The sequence below is a fragment of the Glandiceps talaboti genome, chromosome 12, assembly GCF_964340395.1.
Source record: "Glandiceps talaboti chromosome 12, keGlaTala1.1, whole genome shotgun sequence".
In the NCBI taxonomy this organism is placed as follows: domain Eukaryota; kingdom Metazoa; phylum Hemichordata; class Enteropneusta; family Spengelidae; genus Glandiceps; species Glandiceps talaboti.
This window is the reverse complement of record NC_135560.1, coordinates 18502330-18520684: the sequence shown is the minus strand read 5'-3', so window position 1 is coordinate 18520684 and position 18355 is coordinate 18502330. Positions and strand designations below refer to the sequence as shown.

The following is an 18355-nucleotide window of genomic DNA, read 5'->3' as shown; positions in this document are numbered from 1 at the left end:
CATTATACCGGAGGGTATACGTACCTTTGTAAGACCCCCCCCCCACCCCCACTTCATCCATATTAGTCATATATGCATACTTTCACTCAATAAACTCATTCTTTTTTTATATCTGTTCAAGTTCTATTAAGAGCTGTCAATGATCATATACACGTCAGTAACTAGAATAGTTCAAATGTTTTCTTGGGTGTGTGTTTTCAGGACAGGAAAAAACTTCATCTTCTTTACAGTGTTGAAAAGACTATCTCACATAATTTATCTGCACAGTACAAGGATAGTGTGTTGTAATTTATTTGATATACCAAGCTAAGCTTATCAATATGTCTGGTCGTGAACGATAATATCAGAGATTACAATTATACATCGTACCAATTGACAGATCAAGATGTAACAAACTAATTGATAAACACAATCTTTCCACATTTACATTATGTACAGGTGATTACGATTTGCTATGCACGGCTGTTAACAATCAAAACTTAACTCTCGGTGATTTGTCAGACCACAAAAATCGACGACTAATAAATCTAAGACAACACAACACAACACAACACAACACAACACAACACAACACAACACAACACAACACAACACAACACAACACAACACTCGTGTGTGCATGTCTTATACAGTTTCTTGAAAATTATTGTAAGTGAAGTTCGGTAACGCATGTACAAACTATTCGAACAATATGTGCTTGAATATTAATGTACATTGGTCTGTTCACGGACCGCTATTTCTCTTTTCATTTTTACGATCTACCATTGTGTTTTTTTGTTAAAACTGAACTGGCGGAAATGAAATACGTACACCAAAAGTGCTATACTTGGATATTTCAAAATCATATCTTTTCAACATTGAGACGAAATTCACATAAACGTTAATTTCCATAAAATTCGACTGAAGCAATATAATCTCCAACTGTGTTTTACAGTATGTGTGAAACCGAGGCTGATCTACTAATAATCTCGAAGTCTAACATCTCGCAACTTCGAATTCATGAGGGCAACAGCATCACTGTCGGTAATAACACGGCAAGGCTTGGCGTGTATTTTTTATTCTAACGGCGCCTTGTGAAAATGACATCATTTGCTAAGGCGTCGATGTTACATTTTTTTATAAGCTCAGTCCCTTTTTCTAATGACACATCCTTCCCTTTTTTGAGCATTAACCGTGAAATTGCGACTAAGAATTCAATAAACTCAAACAAAGATATTACTGAAGCACCGATGTAAAGTCCCATTAGACCTCCAAGGTTACTCAGTAGAGCCACGCCCTTAAAACAAAACAAAATACATTGTAAGAACAAAATAAATCATTATCAATATCTATAAATTGACAATTTTTCTCAGCACGAGTTTCGTTGAATTGAATAGATAAATCTCGTTTGTCATTTTTACGACCATTTTCGAATCGTTCGACCATGAAAAAATACGTTATAAAATATTAAGGTTTCTGTTATGACTTGTAAAAGTTATCGGTCCGTGATTCACCGTGGTTCACTTTGCGGATGTTGTGTCACTTCAAAAATGTACGATCATATATTTTGCGAGTATTATCCTGACAGTGAAACAAGATCATAACACTTTGTACTTACATCCAAAGCTGGTCTTTCCGTGATGCTTTCAAAGTTGAAGTCCGTATAGTAGACTTTCAGTCGAATTAGGTTTCTCCTGCAGATGATAAGTAGATAAGTTAATTGATAATGAACTGTGATCAATAAATCAACACGAGGGCTTGGTATCTAATGCATATATATATATACCTACACTATAATGCTCATCATATCACTTCTCCTAAGGCCTAATAAAAAATTATGTGGTTTCGATTACGCTCAATTTTAGAATTGGTGGGTAGGTAGATTTTTTATTTTATTTTATTATATTTTTTTTTCTGTGTGAGTGTCTAATTCAGGTTTTCCATCGTTTTCCAAATGGTCTCTGTGTTGTTTATTTCTTCCCATCAGATGTACAGACATTACAGATTGGAAGAAAAGTTTTATTTTGTCTTTTTAAGTTGATGTCAGTTTCCGCATCCACTATTTCTCGCGAGGCTTCACAATGTTTGCGATTTTATTTTTTTTTTCTCGAATACGTAAGAAAAGTTTAGGGTCGGTAAGTGAAAAGCTAGGTGGGATCGGGTAACCGGAACCAAACAATTATTTTTAGGCAGATTATTTAAATTCGTCGTATTCCATCCACATTTTATTCTTACAATTTAATAAAAATGCAAATTAATTAATTAATTTCTCGGCGTTTCATCCCATTTTGTTTTGTTTGTCCATTTAATCCAAAATGTTATTGAATGCATTTACTGACAATCGTAAGTTTACATGTAATAGGAAGGTAATTGAAAGTTCTGTCAATACCAAGAGTCATGCTTCGGAATACAAATAATGGTGATATTCACTCATGCTAATTTATTTGAATAAGACAACAAAGTTCTACACTTCATCGAAACTCATGGGGCCGAGGAAAAAACGTTGGGGTAATCCGAAGACCTATAGCTATGTACGTTTTTACCTTGTAGCCTCTGCTGAATCCTTTTCGTCGATTTTGAAACTACGTCTGCTGAGTCTGGTGAGTACTTCATCGTAGTATGTGTCAGATGGCCATTTCGACATGGATAACATTGTCGAATATGTCTCGTCTCTGAAATAAAGCAAGAAATTTTGTATTAGAAATCTTTGCAACCATTCGCACTTAACCATTACGATCCGGTGGATGTTTTCCCATACAATTCGTTTAAAAAAGCATTGCAATGTCTTCTTGTGTATGTCCACCGTCAACAGTGTGACGATACTCTAAGCATGTGCGTGGGTGGATGGGTGTATTTGTGGCTAGATAGATGCTTTAGACAGACAGACAGGCAGACAGACAGACAGACAGACAGACAGACAGACAGACAGACAGACAGACAGACAGACAGACAGACAGACAGACAGACACATCATTGGAAATAAGAGTGTTCCTTTCAACCACGCGTGAAATTTAAAATACGGCATATTCTGTGTAACAGTGAAGAATCACACATGGTCCCAAATTGCACACCATCCTTCCGCCACTACCATCGCCATCATCACAATAGTGGTTAACATATGTGTAACTAAAAGTTGACTCTAAATGAAAGCATGTTGTAGGATCAAAGTGACATGGAATCGAAGGTTAAGTACTTACAGGCATGGTTGTGGACACCGAGGCTCACAGCCGACTATGTTGGTTTCGATAAACTTCTTTTTAAAGGCGGCTTGACATTCCACTAGAATAGAGTTAAAAAAATTAAGGTACAATTATTAACAACATTTGTTGCTACACATCACTATGTTGAACCCAAATCTTGTAAATACAACGAATACTTCAAATTCTCTAGTGAATAGGGTTTCTTCCTTGGTAAGTTGATTGTCACTAGCAAGGTTGACGAACCTAAAAAGTAGTTAATAATAGTCTATCACGATAACTTTCGCATGTCTTCCCAAGTATGTACTCAACTACTTATGTTATTTCATTCTACTTTACACGAATTACTATAGGAATATGTCATTGTCTGGCATAAATCCAAGACGACCATCAATCCAGGACATAGACTTACGGTCTTTATCTTTCTGTGAGCGTAAAAGAACACTCTGGAAAAAAAGGTTCATTAATAACGTATCTCGCACGGTAAATTAACCAATATAAGTTTGCGATATAGTAACAACAATAGGTCCTGAAATGAATTAAAATATTTATAAAATAGTAAACTTACGTCCGTTCGTAGAGTTATCGCAGACTGGCAGAGATTCATACTTGTTTGGTTTGGTTGCATCAAAACAGTCACACTCCCCGATCAAACTTCGCTGGTAACACGTATTCACACATGCCTGCATGGAACAAGGAGTATACATTCATTGCACAGTGTATTTTGGAGAAACACGAGTCTCACCTATACTGCAATGTACAAACTTGTGGGTGGACGGACGGACGGACGGACGGACGGACGGACGGACGGACGGACGGACAGACAGACAGACAGACAGACAGACAGACAGACAGACAGACAGACAGACAGACAGACAGACAGACAGACTGACTGACTGACTGACTGACTGACTGACTGACTGACTGACTGACTGACTGACTGACTGACTGACTGACTGACTGACTGACAGACAGACAGACAGACAGACAGACAGACAGACAGACAGACAGACAGACAGACAGACAGACAGACAGACAGACAGACAGACAGACAGACAGATAGATAGATAGATAGATAAATTGATTGATAGATTGCTAGATGGATGGAAGGATGGATTGATAGATTAATTGATAATAAAATAGGCTGTAATACCTACTAGAGAGACCCGTGGCTCGGCCCAACAATGTATATACATGGATTGTGGTTGATTGAAACAAAAATTCTTTAAACACAAATTCTTAAAAAAGTAACCAACAAGAAATGGCGGAGTATCTGCTAGCCTTTATCTACATCCCTGCATATATTTGTATAACAGCAAGTACACTGAGTCAAGGAAGTGGACATTTGTCACGGATGCTTATACTTGTATAAATAGCATGTACACAATACAGTGTACGTACCTCCGCAGAGTATCCATAGCCATCATACCATATATCAATATCGTCTCCATTGGTGCATTCACCATACATACCACCCAGTCGGTTCATTTGTTTCTGTAAAAACAGCACATTATCCTTCTTTCTTTATCATATTTATTTACCGTGTGGTGCCTGGCTTGCAAACATGTGAATGTTTTACCCTTTTCGGAGCTCTAGAGCGGATATGACATATTTACATCAGATCTTGACACTGTACAATTTACCCTTACCCTGTACAATCATTTTTGTAATATTTTTAATCGGTGTGATATCTCAGTATTTTAAGTGTAGCGCCGTCAGCAATTTAGGTATACAAGTACACCATTATAGTTTTACATCTCACCAAACTAGCACCTACATCAGTACAACCGGGGGACAATGTCTCTGACGGTTGTTCGTAGCCCACGTATAAAGTATAAACTCAATATTGAATAATAAAACTATATAGTGCCTCTGTTATAATACTCATACCATTGAATTTAGGATTTCACCTGGTCCTCGTTAGTCACGCACACGGTGCATCAGTCCTCTTAGAGATATGTTTTAGTCTCATAAGTCTCCAAATGTTTGAGTTTGTAATTCATGTAAGGAAAATGTTGTTTTTCGGGGTTTTTGTTTGGTTTTTCACCCAGTTAGGCCTACTAGTAGTTCCCCAAGGATGGGCTTTCGCTTTCACCTGACTGTTTCATGCACAATTTTTCATTTAGATTTAATCATTTCATATACGAGCACATAGAATTTTTTTTTCAAATAAAGAATGAAAAAAAATGTCTGTCAATTTTAAGCAAGTCTATTAAATCATATGAGCCAAAGTCATTTGAAGTGTTGTTATCATGTATATTCATTACATACCATTTGCACCCCTAGTGCTGACATGAATCCAGGCGGAACTTCTATCCCTTGTTCTTCAGGGAAAGGCACGACGGAATGTGGATGTGCGAAGACTACAGCTCCTGTACTTTCTGTTACACCGAGCAGATACTCATTCTCTTCAATGAATAATGTAAGCTGCAGCCCTATGGACGTTTACGTAAAATAGTCATAAAACACAGTAAACCTATATGTACACAAGTTGCCAGGTCAACCAGTAAGCTTAACTTTTGGATAAGACAGTGGACAAGCGTAAATGCTGTACAAGTTTACGAAGAAAATAAATTGTAAATTACGAATAACATAAAATACTTTCCTTTAATTTCGTCCTATTTGATTAACATTGTGTACTTCAACTTGTTAAATGATACATTTTTACGGATTAATACGTAGTCAATAAAGAGACCATTAAGAAGTGAAATGGACGAACTACGCTCTTATGGTCTTTATTTTGGAAAATAGGCGATTACAAGCTAAGAAAATTCTCTTTTCTAACGCTAACATAATCATGCCAACACACAGTGATTTCCCAATACCAAATCCTACAGTATGCTATTGGCAATAAACTTACAATTTGCGAAAATGTGGCCACTACGAGATAAGCCATGAAAACTCAACACTCTTAATCTGTTCACTTTTCTCCTGAGTTGTCTAAAATTTATCATTGTTTAGGCTAGGTCTATGACTCAAAGTTGTATCATTGACAGTGGAAAGGTTGTCTATGCTTGTATTTTGATCTCGTGCTGTGATGATGTTACGTTACGCTTCCGTATGGTTGAGACAAGAGCGCATACCCAGTACTGTCACGCAAATATTTCTTATGGCAGCAGACGTTTGATTTTATACGTACCATGTGATGCTCCTGGACTTGTAGCACGCATCATATTCGTGTTATTGTGTCCGGTGTTGAATGAAAAACAGTTCCCATATTTTCCATTCAGGACGTGAACGAAATCACTAAGAAAGGAGAGAAACTTAGGGAGCCTTCAGTCATTACAAAGAGGAGGATGGGCGGGGAACGGTGGGGGTCACTTTTTACAAATCGGTTCGGAAGATGTTTATTTTAGAAAACGGAAAGGAGAAGGTCACATTTTACTTAAAATTGACTCGTTGCATTACAGTATCTAACTGCATTACTTTGTTGTTTCGGCACCCCGCCGCTGCCACATGCCAGGGTTGTCACATTCCACCACTGCCAATATCGTGCCCGGCATAGCAAATCAGTCAAGTCGCAGCTGACAACAATGCAGTGATCGATCAGTTGTTAATTGTGTACATGGTGTGAGAAAAGGAGTGGATCTCACAAGGGGGAGGGGGACAGTGTGGTAAGATGTTGAGGATATAGTGTGGTAGAATTGAGATGTTGACCTCGGTCCCGACAATGTCAGGATGGATCCCATCTAGATTTTTGGAGTTTTGGCTTTCAACTGAGCTTCAAACATATGTATTAATTAACGCAGTGCCTTACCACAAATTCTCTGTGGTTGTAATGGTTGGGAAACAACCAATGCTTTTTGAAACTATCAATGTGGTGGCAGCGGTGGGATCAGTCTTACCAGTGATTCTGGAACTCGTATCCCTTTTAACGTCTTACAGTATAATACCCCATTTTTGTAAAATAATTTGAACGGGGTCAAGTTTTTGGAGAAAGAAAATCGGATTATGGAATCGGAAGGTCACATTTTATGCAACAGATTGGACTTGATTACCCATAAGTTTGCAATTACAGAAGTCTCCCTTAAATGGAGTGCTAGAGTTGTGCACTAGGCAAATGACATTCGTGGAATCGTATTAATCAATAGAATAGGAAATTCCTTGTATAAGTTGTAACATTTTCTCTTGAAAAAATATACACATAAAAGATGCAAACTTTTCTCGAGAAAGTTGAAAAATGAATGTTGCGCACCTTTCCGAGCACATACGCCCGTCAAATGTACATTCTTGAATAAAATCTGTCTTCTGATGACCAAGTCGAACCCTGACCTCAGAGGTCAGTCTGTTCATTGTTCTCTTCAGTCTTGCCCTCTGCTTGAATTCGGGGTCATAATCACGTAAAGGCTGATGAGCAACGCTTTCCTGGAATATAGAATAACATAATTGCAATATGAGTCTGTATGTCTGTCTGTCTGTCTGTCTGTCTGTCTGTCTGTCTGTCTGTCTGTCTGACTGACTGGCTGGCTGTCTGTGAACAAGATATCGTGAGAGCCAGTTGTTTGATATCAGAATAAGTGCAACAATGTTGTTAAAACTAATTAAATTGCAATTGATCAAATAGTGTGAACAAAAGGTTGAAAATGTCAATTAATTAACTGAGTTCGGCTTGATAGAAAGACGCATATGACGTTATCAAAAACAAACATGATCGCATATTGTAATCATTAGCTCGCAAAGCGGCCTCGTGGCGGCTCAATGACTAGTACGCATGCATGTGCGTCCTATTACTCGATATGCGGTGTTTTTGTGGTGGTTTTACCCAAGGATGCATTGCGGCGCAATATACTATGCGAATTCTATACGCGGAGGGTGCTATCTACCTAATATCATGAATATCATCGTGAGGCACCCGGTCACAAATGAATCTACCCTGCGCGAGCTTATGGGCATTGCCTAGTTATCTTAATGGGATGAAAAATTGTACATATTTCAAACTTTGCGTGTCACGTAATGTATATGATATGGTTTGAGTCTTCTTATCTTTCTGTCTTTTGTAATACTGCGGTTTTGAGCATATGTTTTCGGGATTACGGCTAAAATGTATGGTAATGCTTTCTTGACATTGATTGGATGGTCAGATATATAAATAAAATGATTTAATACGGTTTGTTCTTCCACATCTTTTTCAAGTCCTACTATTTGAAGTCTGCAAGGGAGTGGTTGGCTGAGTTGAAATGGTTTGGTATTGGATCTGTTTTGTTTTTGTGCCTAATTAGTGATATATATGGTTCTGAAATTCGGGTGAAGATGGTATCCCCCGTTTCTCCAACATATATTATCTTTCCATATTTCGCACAATGTATACTAGTACCATATATTATGCAGTTTATGTGTCCGATGATTGTGTATTTTGTGTTGTTTGGGCGTGTGCGTTCTGTCGTCGTTATCATGTGTTTACAGATTGTACATCGAGATACTTTGCATTGGTGTGATCATGTTTCTTGTTTGTTGAAAGGGTGTGTTGTATTTCTTGTGGATAAGGCTAGATTCCAGGTCCAAGTGTTTCTGGCCAAGACGTTTCGCTCAGGCTTTGCTTAGCTGCCTTAATAGGCCCAATCCATCATACCTATTATCGGGTTATGTCCAGTCACGTGACTGGACAATTGAGAATATCTCTACCATAACGGTGTGAAATACACATTTTGAAAACGTAAATGCCATGCAATGTGATAAATAGGGGAAATTTGTTAATCATTATAAAATTTAATTATCATTATAACTAGTTAAATTGATAGGCGGTTTTACTTTTCTTCGATTAAATCATCCAAGCATGATATTTAATTTAGTGTTGGTGCATACCATATATGTCATTAAAGTGACACAAGCTGAGTTGAAAGGCTTTTTTACTCAGGCTGAAAAATATTTGACCATAAAATCTTGATATGAATTATTCTAGTATTATGTTACATTGATGTATGTCCTCTATGACATAACAAGTGTCTTCTGGTGGTATTAGAGAACTGTTAGAACAGTTACCTGCACACTAGGAATTGCCATGACATTTTATAAGTCAGCTTGCATCCCTTTAACAGTCGTCATCTGCCATTGTTACCACAGTTATTGGCATAACACGGCTTTCCTTGACACTTTCAATAGTATATTTATAAGTTATACTCCCTCTCCGACTCTTCTCCGTGAAAGGAGCTGTCAGCTAACACTTTAAACCCATGAAAGAAACTGTCCGCAGCTTGTTAATCATTTCTATGGCACTCTCCCCACCTTGTCACTGTTACAATGCAATCAACATTTGCTACCGCACCTGTCATTCTGAAAAGTGTGCGTAAAAATCGACCTTACCTTGGTGGGTCTCGAACACAGTACCTCTAGTTCTGTGCCTATATATCCAAAGACCTACTCTACATTGTTTTCTTTTATTAAAAGACAATCCCGATGGCTTGCCTTATGAAAAAATGAGTTTCCAGTTCTGCTTACATAAATGATTCAGTAGGGAAATTAAAGGATATACATTATTTAGAAATATACATAAATACCCACACACACACACACACATATATGTGTGTGGGGGGGGGGGTATTTATGTATTCTTCTTTATTACAGTCTTACATATACATTATGCTGTGCTTATATGTCAACGCATTAGTCTTTTATCGTGTGATTGATTTTGGTATATGATATTAAGCTTTTTGTTTTTACTTTTGGAAATTAAGTTGACTTTTTGCCATTTTTTTGTAGAAGTTTTTGTCCAACAACTAACCGTATTCTACTTAAGGCCTTACGCCATTTCAATGTTGTCACGTTCAGCTTTCCTGTTTTATATTTTACTTGGGGCCTATGGGATAACCGTACTTGGGATGAAAACTAGTCTGACGGTCATGACTACACTTGTGTTTGTTTCTGACTGATTCATCGAAAATGATCAATACATCTATACCTACATACGGTGTATTGGCAAATCTGAATAAACTTCTGACGGTTTTTATCTCCTCAGATAATGAAAAAATGTTACCAATATTGGCAACAACTGTGACATACCTCAACATAAACATCTTGCTTCAAGTCAGACTCAGGAGTAGTGTTATTTTCTATGTTAAAAAAACCCAGTTCATCCAATTCGGAACCGACTTCGTTTAACATAGATTGTCGTATAGGATTAATGTTACACACTGTGACAGCGGGGAACATCAGTTTCTTATACGATTCGGCGATTCTATAGTCAACTTGAAACTCGTAGTATTTCTGAATAAACGTAATGCCTTGCCACAAAAACAATCCCCAACACAGACTACAGATGAAAATCCAGACTCCTTTGATAATCTTTTCATCAGCCGCCACTAGATTAGAGAAACCGTGTGCCGTTGTGTTTGACCCAAACTGTACAGCAACTGCCTTCATTTGTCTACGTATCTTCTCTTTTTGATCGGTCGATTGTTCACCGACATCGTTAGGTAGATTTGGTTCTACTTCGACGGTAGGAGCCATTTCCATATTTATATCAGACATGATCTAAAGGTGAAAAAAAATTCCTTTTTAAAATTGTGTTCAAGGCAGGGAAGCGGTACGTTATTATAGTATGCATGCAGTGTACATTCCTGTCACAGGACACCAAATTATGTCCAATGAACACATGTCAGAGAAGTATGTTCACATGCGTTTGCGAAACACAACCTTACCAAGAAAATCTCAGAACTGGACATTTGAAGTAGCGTACGTCACTTGCATTTCCTTTCGGATATTTTAATGAAAGAGCTACAAATCTTCTCTCTTTCAAATTAGTTGAACAAACAATTTCTCCGATAACTTTTACGACTTGTGAACTGAATGCCGCTAATAACAACTCTTCTTGAGTGACGGTTAAAGTGACCCAGTCTGTAACCGAGGCTCAATTTTCGACGCAAAATTTAAATGTGTATTTTTTTTTTTAAATGAGCGAATTTAAAACTGCATTACACCGCTTGGCAGCTGTAGTTGATGGCTTGGTAATCAATATACAGAGTTTTGACATTACTATATACATAAATATATATATATATATATATATATATATATATATATATATATATATATATATATATATATATATATATATATATATATATATCACATATAATTCACATTAACTTGCCTTTTTATGTAGTCTTCTTCGTGTCGTGGCTTGGCGTCCAATGACAAGATTCTGAATCGCTTACACCTATGTATACCTGTAGCCAACCGATCACCAAGATCGCTAGAATCTCTACTCATTGATATACGACTAAGAGACTGTGGTCTGACACTTTCCTGTTTTCATTCCCATATAGCACACAAAAGATACATTTATCTGTATACTTTGCTGGATCAGGTTGACTGACCAAATACACACGTCAGTCAACAATTATTTAATCATACCAAAGATATTAAAATTAAATTGAATGCAGATGTGTTTGTAATATAATATAATGATAATATTTGTAAAATGTGGACACTGTCGCAGGTAATCATATAGCTGACATAATTAAAAATGATAAATGAAACTTAGCTTGCAATCTTTTTGATTTCCCTTGGGATTACCACAATTGTTTTGAGTGTAAACACATAGATTACTTTCCACACAACAGTTTGATCAAATATCGACGGCATTAATCATCAAATCGTAGTAAAGAACACAATGAATAGCCATCTCAACTATAACAAGTAATTATTTAAAGGGCCTGAGATGAGTTCACACTTAATTTCTTGAGTCTTTCAGCAAATCCAAAAATGCTTATTATAGTATGCTCCCGGAATCTGTTCTTGATATGCAAATACGTCAAGAGGTTGAAGTCCAAACTCTGAGTGTTTACCGGCCGATAATGCCTTGCCCTAGCGTACAACAGGCTCTCTGAGAGAAGTCGCGCGATTGGTTGGTCACAATTGGTTTTCAGGTCCTCTAAACAAGAATAAATACAGCGAGTTCAGTGACTGGTGGGGCTACAACTCTTTTCACCGAAATGTTACAACTCAGTGATTGGTGGGGCTACAACTCTTTTCACCGAACTGTTACAACTCTGAGTCAGTGATTGGCGGGGCTACAACTCTTTTCACTGTTTGTTACAACTCAATGATTGACCAGACTACAACTATTTTCATCAAACTGTTACAACTCAGTTACGTCGAGCAACAACTGTTTCTCCGAACTGCTACAAATGCAGTGATGTCAGCCTACAACACTTTTCACAGAACCGCTACAACTCCAGGAATATATGCTAAACATAAATAAACAATATCAAAACCTGACAATTCAGAAATCATGTTTATCGTCTCTTATTTTTTTCTAATTTCCCTGAAACCATTGACAGGCATAAGAAAAGCCCCATATTTAACCTGAAATGCATTGACTTATAAAACTCACATGCGCACACACAACAGAGAGACAGACAGACAGACAGACAGACAGACAGACAGACAGACAGACAGACAGACAGACAGACAGACAGACAGACAGACAGACAGACAGACAGACAGACTGACTGACTGACTGACTGACTGACTGACTGACTGACTGACTGACTGACTGACTGACTGACTGACTGACTGACTGACTGACTGACTGACTGACTGACTGACTGACTGACTGACTGACTGACTGACTGACTGGCTGGCTGGCAGGCAGGCAGGCAGGCAGGCAGACATAAAGACAGACAGACAGACAGACAGACAGACAGACAGACAAACAGACAGACGTGATGGAAATCCGGGTTTTTATATTTGACTAGAGGTTAAACAAGAGGTCAGAGAACATAATATTTTAGACTTTTTGTAACATCTTAGTCCTTCCTCTTTTTAATTGTGAGTCTAATCACGTGTGTATTTTATCATTCTAATTGGTTTTCTGTCATGTCTGATGTAATATACCATTGTTGCCACGGCGTTTTGAACATCCCTACGAGGACCACATTTTAAAAATACTTGTATGTGTTTGATATCTTTCGTGATTTCTATACATTGTATTTTAATATGTACTTGCATAAATTTTTACCTAATAAATTCAAATTCAAAAATTCAAAGACTAGTCATACTGTAAGATTCAAATGTCATCGACGAACGAAAACACTAAAATGTGTAGTTCTTTAACATGTCTTTTGTAACCACTTTGCATTAGATCAAACTCAATGCACACACACATACATAAAGAAGTCTCAGCATAGGTCTTGGAGGGGACCAACAAGATCTATGGTATCAGAGAAGGTAAGATTTCTTTGGCTACAAAATTTATCAATAGGTTTTACTTTCTATATCTATCTATTTTAACATTTACAAGAATTGATTATGCAAAGGGTGCCTCCTAATCGCATTGCCCAGTGACGTATAATATTGACAGAAAATACTTCGAAGGATTAAAAGTTTCAAAACCTTTCTCAATATTTATTATTTTCGATATAAAACTATACAAAGGGTGAAATGAATCAAATTACAAATTATAATTCGATCAATTATTTGGTCTGACATTTTTTTGTAGCAATTCAAAATATATTACACACAACACTCTTGTGTTTAAACAGCTGTCGAATGCGACTTCCACAATACCATCGACAGGGGACATATGAATCCTGCGGAAATGTGAATTTGAAAAGGTATAAGAATAGCACTGTTGACAGGAAATCTGCAAAACTGAGATAATATCATGAAACTAGGCCAAGTCATTACTTTGTTATCATGACCATTATATGATAAAATTTAAAAAACAAATTTGTTGTCACATTAAATTGAGATGAATTGTACTCCCGTCGAAGAGGCATACCAGATCAGAATATAGTTGCTTATCTTCAATGTATCATTCTGCTCTTCATACACCGATGCGTTCACTTGGAATGAGACAAGTTTCATGCGAAGACACACAACTCAATTAGTGTTAATTTGGTAACACGCTAATAAAAACATTGCTTGAACCTACAACAGCGGCACCTGCTGTTGTATTGGTATTTTACCTAATATTGACTTTGTCAGAAGTCTTTCCTTAATTATGCTCACTTCTTTCAAACAAACACACCGGTGTTTTTTTCGTAGGTTGTATCAAGACTTTGACAGTTGTAAAATTGAAATAAACATACCATGGACGTTATATACCATATTCCGTTTGGGCGTAATCAATTTCTCATTGTATGCTAATGTTGTAGCTTTTCTATCGTATTCAAATTTTAACCGGCATATTTAAATTTAAGTTTGATGCCATCCTCTTATTACGTACAGAACATTCATTGACCTTGCAACGACCGACATCCAAAATGTGGGCGACTTGGGTTTTCATGTTGCAAATCATTGTGTATTCTCATGGTCAACAGAGACTGGCCAAGGAGTACTCCGAGTGTACAGATGACCAGAATTATTGCTACCAGTCAGATGTATGTGCCTATGTGTTCACCCTCCCCTCCAACGAAAACGCAGCATGCCAAACCATTCTGGATACAGTCGTGAATTTGGAAGACGTGGAGGACAATGTCGAACTTTTGGACGATCGCATGAACAAGCTGAGTAACAACATCAATATCCAAAAACAGGAATTTGAGAAATGGAGAGGTCTCATTGTTGAGAAGTATTATCTCCAGGAGCTGGGAGTATCTGACTTACAGGGAAACATACAAGACTACAAAGAGAACATTGAGGACAGTCTTCGCAACAAAACAGACCGTCTGGAAGAAATTATTGGTGAGCAGCAGCATCGCCAGGAGATAGAAATATCCAGCTTACAGGAAAACATGGAAGTCTTCAAATTGCACGTTTACCGTAGTTTGGAAGTTTTTTACGAAGTAACAGTCCGTCTGGAAAATGTTATAACCAATCAACAACACACCATCGATGAACTTAAAATAAAGTTGGATCATAGACCCTCCGTGGATGAGCTGAAAGAAACAGGTACCGTCACGTGTTTCATAGGACTAGAATCGCATAAAAATATGCAGTAGAGATAGTCGGTGTTATTTGATTTCAACTGTTGATAGAATTTTTTAAATGACGTTTGACAGTGTGATTTTGAATATGTGATCATATTTTCGACGTTTTTAACTTCCTTTTTCAAAATGTGTTCTAGAGTATGAGACGGATTGCTCGGAGATACTAGAAAAGGTGTCAAAAAGTGGAGTTTATAGCATAAAGCCAGCATGGAGTAACCAAAGTTTTGAGGTTTACTGTGACATGGATACAGATTCAGGAGGATGGACAGTAAGTATTCTCTAATAATTACGAATTTCAAAGGGAAGAAAATGAAGAAAACAAACACTGAATATTGTCTATATTATAGTTCACATTTTTACTATCTCACATAAGGAGACTGGAATTATTGTAGTGGCGATGGCCATTGATGTGTGTGAAAGGGGTGTCTGTTTGTCTGTTTTATACACATTACCGAAAAAACAACAGAGTTAGGTTAATGAAATATGATGCTCATATTTGTTAGTTTCCGTTAGAGCTCATTAGATGTTGGGTAAAATTCGTGCTTATTAGTGGTGTGGTGTTTTGACAAACCTAAAACATGATACAGCCGTGTGATGCCGGTAACGGCACGTGACTTGATTTCTTGCATATACATGTTACTGTATTGTTATCTCTGAGTTTAAAGTGATATTTCATTTGTTTGTTTGTTTGTTTGTTTGTTTGTCTGTTTGTTGTTTGTTTGTTGTTTGTTTAGTTGTTTTGTTTGTTTGTTTGTTTGTTTGTTAGTGTGTGTGTGTGTGCCTGTTTGTTTGTTTGTTTGTTTGTTTGTTCCTAAGACTGGGGTCCATGTGGAGATCCAGAGAACCGCTCACTAGTACTGTTGACGTGTCTGACCCCGGGCGTGTATGACACTCCCGTTGAAATGGCAACGACATGGCTGGCTTTGTAACGTGAGCTAAAATGGTTGCGTTTTTTTATAATAGTCATACAGTGTAAACGTGTACTCAATGGCGTCAGTGACTTTTAGAGAGTGAAACATTGAATATATATATATATATATATATATATATATATATATATATATATATATATATATATATATATATATATATATATATATAACTATTAAGACTTTAGTATTCTTTAACAAGTTCATGATCAAACGACAATCAACCAAATACATAATTATCTTGAACAGACCTTGCATTAAAAGAAATTCAATAAATATTTGAAATTAATTAGGTCACTTATTATGCCATTATTATCAAGGTTTTACAGAGAAGAGAAGATGGCAGCGTTAATTTCTATCATTATTGGGAGGAATACAAACTTGGCTTTGGTAATCTGAGCGGTGAATTCTGGTTGGGAAATGACAAGATCCATCAACTTAGCACCAGTAGCCGGTATGAACTCAGAATCGATATGGAGTCGTTCGATGGTGACAAGGCATATGCAAAGTATGACAGCTTCTATATAGAGGATGAATCCAACAAATACAAACTACACATTGGTAATTATTCAGGGAATGCAGGTAAGGTTGACTTTATATATGCCCCAACGGACACAGCTCGGAAGGGGCTATGAATGACCTATGCCCCGTCGCTATTAGCAATTGAATATACATCTTGTCTAAATTGATTATTTGTTACTTTATTCTTTAAAGGCTCACAAACTGAGTTTATGAAGTGTTAAACTGACAGATACGTCGCGTCGCACCGTTCCCTCACCTTCCCCCATGAGAGGGTTGACCGATGTGTGAGGACGCCCGGTCACAGCGTAACTTACAGACTATTAAATAAGGTTTCTACTCAAGTGAAAATACTTACAGGAAACATTGACTATGAATCTATTTTAGTATAATATGAATGTCGATACATGGCTTCGGTACGTATACGATTGTACATTCTCTTCTGGCATTGTTGGAACAGTGTACTGCATAGTAGGGATTTCGTCGACATTTTATACGACGCGTAATAAATTACGTCATCAGATCATTAAGTTATATCTTAATACCAAGTTTAAGCTCAGTCAATTGCAAGTGGTGGTTAGGTATGCTTCAGTAAGTACAATACTACAAGTACAAGTATGCAGCAAAAATTAGTCTTAGTGTAGAATATGCAGTTTCTTATTGGTTTCTGCATGGATGTTTCAAACGGTGCCGGTAAGTGGTAACTTGAAACGGCTTGTATATCTTAATATGAAATCCTGTCTTATTTGTATGTGATAATGTTGCATATATTTTTATCAATATAATCACCATAACAATAAATCAGACAATTGTTTTTGCCACCTTAAAGAACATTTTGTTTGTGAACGGATAAAAATAACCCGTACAATTTCCGTTGTTTGTAAGTTTGTTTGTTATTCTACTCCATAGGCGATTCTTTGACGTATCACAATGAAATGTTGTTCTCAACACGCGAACGGGATAATGATGAGAGTAGCCGTAACTGTGCAATGAACTGGGCTGGACCATGGTGGTACAAGAGTTGTCTTAACTCTAATCTTAACGGTCTATACCTAGCTAATCTGAAGAGTGTGAGTGCAGTTATATGGCTGAATTGGGAAGGCAACGAGTTTCTGAAATCTGTGGAGATGAAGATACGACCTGTATTGTAGTCGATATCAAACCATGATTTCAATATGTTAAAACCTAGTTCAATATTATTCATACTGAGAAAAACGTTTATTGCCTCGTGTTTTATTCTTGGAAAGAGCAACACAGACAAAAACATTATTATGGATGCATATTTACAGTCTATACCCAACTTGAAAGACATATATGAATGGAGGTCTACAGTATAGTCGTTTTAATTAGTATAGCATGTTTTGAGCTAATATTTTGAAATACCTGCCTGTATTGAATTTGATCTGTATTTAAATCATTTATTCGGAGTAACTTTTAATTTTCAAGACGAATTATATGAAATTGCGTTCAAGTTTATATCTATGTCTGGAGTGTGTTCACATCGTGATAAAAGTAATGTTGCAACGGCATAAAGTTGGCAACGGAGTGAGTTACGAGATGTGTACAGAATATTTTAGTGCTAACAATGGTGTATTTTACACCATCGTTAACTACCTACCTAACACAGCTGCAGTTTATAACATCATAGATCTTATAGACTTATGCACCTGAGTGCTGACGCCCTCTAGCAGTGTATTGCTTTAGCTTGTCATTTTGCCCTCACTGTTGATTGACATCGTTTATTATCGGTCTGAATTACTAGATGTGCATTCAACACGAATGTGATATTTCGTTGTGCTTTCACTTTACTAGTATTTTGTATTGAAGCATCAAGTATCCCTATCAGGTTATCGTGTGCTTT

The 18355-nt window shown here is 37.0% G+C and overlaps 2 protein-coding genes across 2 annotated transcripts; one reads left to right on the top strand and one right to left on the bottom strand.

Moving 5' to 3' along the window:
* Positions 1–80: 80 nt before the first annotated feature.
* Positions 81–10612, bottom strand: LOC144443650 (epithelial sodium channel subunit beta-like). Its single transcript, XM_078133191.1, has 10 exons — positions 10173–10612; positions 7372–7541; positions 6316–6422; positions 5448–5611; positions 4578–4670; positions 3745–3859; positions 3177–3258; positions 2523–2651; positions 1598–1673; positions 81–1276 (listed from the first exon to the last, which is right to left on the bottom strand). Exons 1-10 carry the CDS (start codon positions 10530–10532, stop codon positions 1061–1063), a joined length of 1512 nt encoding a protein of 503 aa, XP_077989317.1. The 5' UTR covers positions 10533–10612; the 3' UTR covers positions 81–1060.
* A 3762-nt stretch (positions 10613–14374) lies between these two features.
* Positions 14375–17935, top strand: LOC144443738 (fibroleukin-like). The gene is made up of 4 exons (XM_078133281.1): positions 14375–15008; positions 15184–15314; positions 16296–16557; positions 17404–17935. Exons 1-4 carry the CDS (start codon positions 14381–14383, stop codon positions 17643–17645), a joined length of 1263 nt encoding a protein of 420 aa, XP_077989407.1. The 5' UTR covers positions 14375–14380; the 3' UTR covers positions 17646–17935.
* Positions 17936–18355: the final 420 nt, after the last annotated feature.